Source organism: Canis lupus, chromosome 22 (genome assembly GCF_011100685.1).
Source record: "Canis lupus familiaris isolate Mischka breed German Shepherd chromosome 22, alternate assembly UU_Cfam_GSD_1.0, whole genome shotgun sequence".
NCBI classification, from domain to species: Eukaryota; Metazoa; Chordata; class Mammalia; order Carnivora; family Canidae; genus Canis; species Canis lupus.
The window spans coordinates 48,340,096-48,346,095 of record NC_049243.1 but is presented as its reverse complement, the minus strand read 5'-3'; the positions used below and the strand labels follow the sequence as shown (position 1 = coordinate 48,346,095).

Genomic DNA, 6,000 nt, shown 5'->3' with positions numbered 1-6,000 from the left:
CGGGGGGGGGGGGGGGGGCGCGGTACAGACACAGGCAGAGGGAGAAGCAGGCTCCATGCAGGGAGCCTGATGTGGGACTCAATCCTAGGTCTCCAGATCACGCCCTGAGCGCCAAAGGCAGACGCTCAACCGCTGAGCCACCCAGGTGTCCCACAGCCAGTGTTTTTGTAGACTGATGGGACACGGCCACATCCTTTGGTTCAGAATCCTCTGTGGCTGCTCTGGCGTTAGAATGGCAAGGGAGTAGCTTTAACAGACTCCAGGGCTTGCAAAGCCTAACACATTTACTGCCCTTTAGAAAATGTTTGCTGACCCTTGATTTTCATCACTCAGCACCATGATCTTTCTTTCAAGGTGTGCTTTAAGACCCATATTGTTGTCAGGCTGCAATTCAAAACTTACACATTTTCTACTCAACTGTCACAGAGCCTCCGGAACACAGGGAACTAATTCCTAATCCACAGCAAACACACAATCTAGATTTCCATCACAATCTGAATGCTAGTCTAGAAGACAGAAATGTATAGACCAGAAGAAAACAATGAAAGATCCAGAATTCTCAAGGAACACATTTCAGAAGTACACTCTGCTGCCTTAACTAGAACTGAGACTTGTTTTGCATAAAAATCATACATTGCACTGCTTTTGGATTCATTTTTTACAGAGTAACAAACGAGCTATAATTTCTTTTCAGAGTTAGTATCTGTCCATTCAAATGAACAAAATACATAATAGAATTAGGTCAAATATGGTCAAGTTAGTGACAGGATTATAGGGCTGTGTATAAAAAAGGGGAAAGCAGTCGGGTCCAGGATGACTTTAGTTACCCCTGCTCCTGAGCTGCAGAAGTTCAAATGTTGGAGGCCCGGGCGGCTCAGTCGGTTAAGCGTCTGCCTTCCTCATGTCATGATGCCAGGATCTTGGGATTGAACCTCACATTGGGCTCCCTGCTCAGCAGGATGCCTACTTCTCCCTCTCCCCCTGCTTGTGCTCTTTCTCTCTCTCAAATAAAATCTTAAAAAAAAAAAAAAAAAAGTTCAAGTGTTGGAAATAAAAATCTAGGCCTACTCCTTGCAGGTTATTCATTCTTAAACAGTGGTACTCATAACATTTGGAGTGAAGGAAATGAAAGATGGCAGGTCTTGGCCATCACTCCTTTGAAGCAAAGAGGGACACAAGGAGCAAAGTCATTTCTATGGAACAAGACAGGAACCAAAAAATTGTTTGATACAGTATTCATAGGCAGAATGAAGCCACACTAAAAACATTTAGCTATCCCCTCAGTATTTCAAATTGCTTAAAATTCCGAATAGGCAATCATTCAAGATTAGATCAAAAAATATAATGCTCACACCACTATTAAGTATGCACCCCCCCTTTATTTATTATGAGACCAGGTGCATCAAGAATGTTTATTTGCTTATGTATTTTGTGATGGTTCTGTTAGCCAAACTACAACTCCAGAGTCATGATAAAGTTGCCTCCCATTACAGAAGTGTCAAATTAGCTTTAAGACAATTTACTTTTCTTTAAATTTACAGCATTAAAAAAATACTCCAAATGGGTTTTGCTACAAATTTCTAACACTTGTGCACTTAACTTAATCCTTTGTTACAAAATACCCAGAAAATGTTAAGAGCCACACACATTATTTCCTTCCAGAAATAGCTTGGATTCATAAATATACCATTACTGGTTGACACACAAGGCCACTAGGCAACTAAATTTGGTACAAAAGGAAAAAACATGAATTTTCATCTTGTGTAGACAAAATGAGGTATTAAAAATGTTTCCCCAGATAATTCCAAAGAACTGCTAGTTCATGAACATATCACAATTAGTTAGGAGTCCTGGATTTCAGGATCATGTCACATGAGCGGCCTTCAATACCAACCTTTCCTGATGAATTCAATTTCAATGACATGTTTCTCTACATTTATCCAGAAAGGTGGATTTGTACCCTTTTATTTCTTCCTTCAGGGATCTTACCCACTCTTCACTCGTCCATTTTATGACTTTCCCATAATGTTTAATTAAACCAGAAGCTATGAGAGTCATATTCCTAAGTGGTTAGCACAGAACTCTGCAGACACTAGATTCTCCACAAGTCTGCAGCCATTCTCCAACCACACTTCCATCTCAATTCAGGCAAGTGTGCCACATTTTTAGTTTTAAGTGTAGTAATAATTTAAATTAAAAACAAAAGTGAAACTGTGATAGGCATCAGTACACAAACTGGCTTTTCAAACTCTATGTAAGAAAGCACAAAGAAGTTGTCTCGACACATTTTACTCCAACAGAAATACAGGGTATAAAGTAGCTCCAAACATTGCTCCCCACACATTACAAAACAGTTGAGGTGCCCACTGAAAGCAATGTCTATGCTGGTGAAGTCATTCAACGTTGTTCTGCCAGTTACTGAAGCTTCTCCGGGCTACCAATGTTGTGCTGAAAACTGAAAATGTATTTGAAGGTATGGTATCTGCTACCAAGTGAACCATCTTAAGATAATTCATTTTTTCTATTCCATTTCAGATTTAGTTTTAATAAAGTAATGCAAATCACTTAAAGAAAAAATCTTTAATTTTAAATTCTGATCTAATGCATAAAATTCATTTTTGTATCACGGTTAAATTTAGTACAAACTATAAAAATGTTAACACTGAAGTTTCAACAGAAATCTACTAAGACCCCTTAGAAAAATTATGTAAAGAAACAACAGCAAGTCATTTACTGGTATGAGGTTAACACACAAAGAAAAAAAAATTCACACATTTTCCTGAATTTACCAGTAAATAATTTTAGGCATAATATTTATCATAAAATTAAAAGTTTGAAAGTTGTGTGTGGCTCCATATCAATTATAATTTGCAGTGAAAATACTAAGCCAAATCTTTTTTATCTACCAGAACGATCCTAATTTAAAAAAAACTATTGGTCAAAATTTGCAAGCCTTAAAAGGATACCAATCATGAAGGAATAGATATATAACTTAGCTTAAATTAAAGTGGAAAATGGTAAAAACTAGATGCTTTTAAAGTTCAAACTGCACAAGGAAAATACTGGGGGAAAAGAAAACACTCAAAGCCATAGTTACTACTCTAAAAAAATATTAGCTTATTCTTATATTAAAAACATTAAATGAATCAAAGCCAGACAGTACTGAATTTTTACACAAACTTCTTTCGTATTTCAATGTTGTTTATTGAGGAGTGAATGAGAGACTACTGCCAGACATGCCAACGACACTTCACATTCAAGGACTGGAAGCTGAAAGCTTTCCAAATTGAGTCACTGCATCAGCCTTTTGGGGAAAAACCCGAAAGTGACATCAAATATGACATCTTCATGCTTGTTTTTGTCTTCAGCTTTTTTTTTCTTTTTTCAATTTTTAGATCTACTAGTTTGTTGGGTAGAAGGCTTCTTTCTACCCTTGAGAAAGACTCACACTCCAATTAATAAAATTAACACTAGGTGTAGAGCAAATTGTTTTAACACACATCTATGCTGAATAGCTGATCTTAAAGCTGTTTTGTCTTAAATTTCATTATGTCTAATGAGAAAACTTAATTTTACTTCCCTTTCACCTTCACGTGAGTGGCTTATCACCAATAGAAAAATACTCTTCAGTGCTACCGTAGGGCTTACGGGGAACCTCTTCAGTGGTACGATAGAAATCCTTTCAAACACCACTCTGAAACCCAGTGCTTCTCTTCCCACTCTTGGAGCTTTGCAGAAGAATGGCCTAGACAACACAACTCTACCGTCCTCTTTTGCTCAAAAACAAAACAAAGAAACCTAAACAAAAGGGTAAACGTTTATTTGGAGTTAGTTTTCTGGTGGTGATATTAAGGCCCTCAGGCAGAGTTCAGGAGTTCCTGTATGGCTGCCTGCTGCTCAGGACTGAGCTGTGCTATGCACTCGGTCCACAATCCTCCAGAAGTCTAGGAAAAAACAGTTTCATAGATTTAGATTCAGTGAAATGGTCATCTGGAAGGATTTTACTAATCATCATTAGGTAGACTATAATAATGCCAAATACTTTCTTCTGAGGTAGTTTCATGATTATCATTATAAAAGCAAGACACCTGGTTCCATTTATTTAAAGTTCATTTACTCTAAGTTTTCTTCATTCAATCTGACCTGATAAAGCTACACTAGATAGAGAACACTGTCAAGTAAACAATACATTAGAATTCAGGAAGCATAAATCATTGAAAAGATTTTGGTAGCTGACGGCTTATTTACTATTAAAATCTCTTTTTTTATTTGAGTAAATGCAAAAAACCCCTAGAAGACATGTATGTGTGAGTAAGTACCAATTGCAAGGTTCAAAATGTCTCAAGTTTAGGACAAATATTTTAGTGGTAATAAAAAAAATGAGAACATATAGACAGATTTTATATTAATTTGAAACTCAGAGACAAAGAATATAAAAATGAAAACTGGTACCTATTTCTTTTTTTTTTTAATACAGGAAAAAAAAAACCATAAACACCTCCCAAAAAACTATTTTATTTCCTCTTCCCCAATTTAAGCAAAACAGCTTACCTGTACTTGACGAACTACATTAGCCAGACGTTTGGCACAAGGATCTTCATGTTTAATTGCCTCATGCATTTCTCCTTCTGCAATTATACTGAATATTTTGGGCAGATTGGTATTGTTTGGGCCAAGAACGATGGGGTGATTACTGACCAAAGAGAATAAAGCAATTATAAATGAAAATTATAAGGAGAAATCACTCAAGCACTCATACTTTCCTACATGCTTCCTCCAACATGGAATTTTGTTACAAAGTTTTTATAAGATTATTATGCATTCACTAAAATCAAATTCAGTGGGAGTAAAAACAGCTAATTTTATTTATTAGCTCTTCAGTGCTTTCCCATGTAAATTAAGAACAAAATACTTGACTCATCTTTCAGGTTTGTTTTAAGGGCCAAAAAAGAATAGAACGTTCTAAGTGCTTTATAAATAATTTGTAACTTATTTAAGGGGGAAAAAAAAGCTTTACTAAGAATAAACTTCTTAACATGTATTTTACTTACACGTGGGAAAGTGGTTTCCAAATAAATTTGAAGTTCAAAAGGATTTAGGGGCATTTCAAGAGTAATCTGGGAAATAAACTTTAAGCAAGTTTAATGGAAAGAAGCATAATAGTAAATTTAACTGGAATTCTAGTCTTTCATTAAGAAACTTTCAGAAGTCATTTCCAAGGGAGATGAGATGATCAAACAGAATGATGGAGACCTGGTGGCTTCAGAGACAGGAGCAGATAAGGAGTGTACAGTCTCCAGGATGGCTATCACATCCCTTAATGATAGTTCTCCATGGGAACACTCAAACACAACATTTGTGCAAACTTGAACTGAAACAGGCACGATGGAATACACTTGCTGGCCTATTTCTACAAATTCCAGGAGAGTAGTTGTGGCTCTTGGAGCTATTCATGAATAAAAGCAGCGACAGAGCCTAGATCTGATTAATATTTAGAACTTGGATATAGAAAAACAGATAACCAAAGAACACGCCTTTGATTTGATAGCTTCTATAGCCTCCAGGTTGTTGCAATTCTTTGATATCCTCATGAACACAAAAGAGCACTAATATTGCCAGAGCCCAAGGCCAGATTTTGATTACCAGTCTGGAATACTTTCCTTATACTGCTGATTCTTGAATCCAAAGAAAAAACCCAGAATTTAAGAGGGTCAAATAATGGCATGAACAACAAACCTACTTTAATCTTATTCTACTAATAAGTGATGTATGTCAATCATACCTCAGTAAAGCTGAAATTTCAAAAAATCTAAAGCCAAATAAAAACCAGATTAACGGGGTGGATGACAACATTAAAAGGGAACCTTCTTAAAAACATTATGTTCTATAATGCCTTATCTGTTGAATTTAATTCCATAAAAAAAGTCAAAATTAGATCTAATTGTAAGGCAGTGTTAATTGTCCTACAGTTTAAACATCTGAGGGCTGTGCACAGGAAAC

General features: G+C 36.2%; 1 protein-coding gene across 5 annotated transcripts in view; it reads right to left on the bottom strand.

Moving 5' to 3' along the window:
- Positions 1–1,398: 1,398 nt before the first annotated feature.
- IPO5 (importin 5) overlaps positions 1,399–6,000 on the bottom strand; it is a 58,812-nt gene continuing 54,210 nt past the window's right edge. For all 5 annotated transcript variants that reach the window (XM_038569897.1, XM_038569900.1, XM_038569899.1 and 2 more), the window contains 2 exons: positions 4,552–4,693; positions 1,399–3,944 (listed from right to left, as the gene is read on the bottom strand). In XM_038569897.1, coding sequence (XP_038425825.1) covers positions 3,858–3,944; positions 4,552–4,693 — 229 coding nt within the window. In that variant the 3' untranslated portion in view covers positions 1,399–3,857. The remainder of the gene's footprint in view (positions 3,945–4,551; positions 4,694–6,000) is intronic.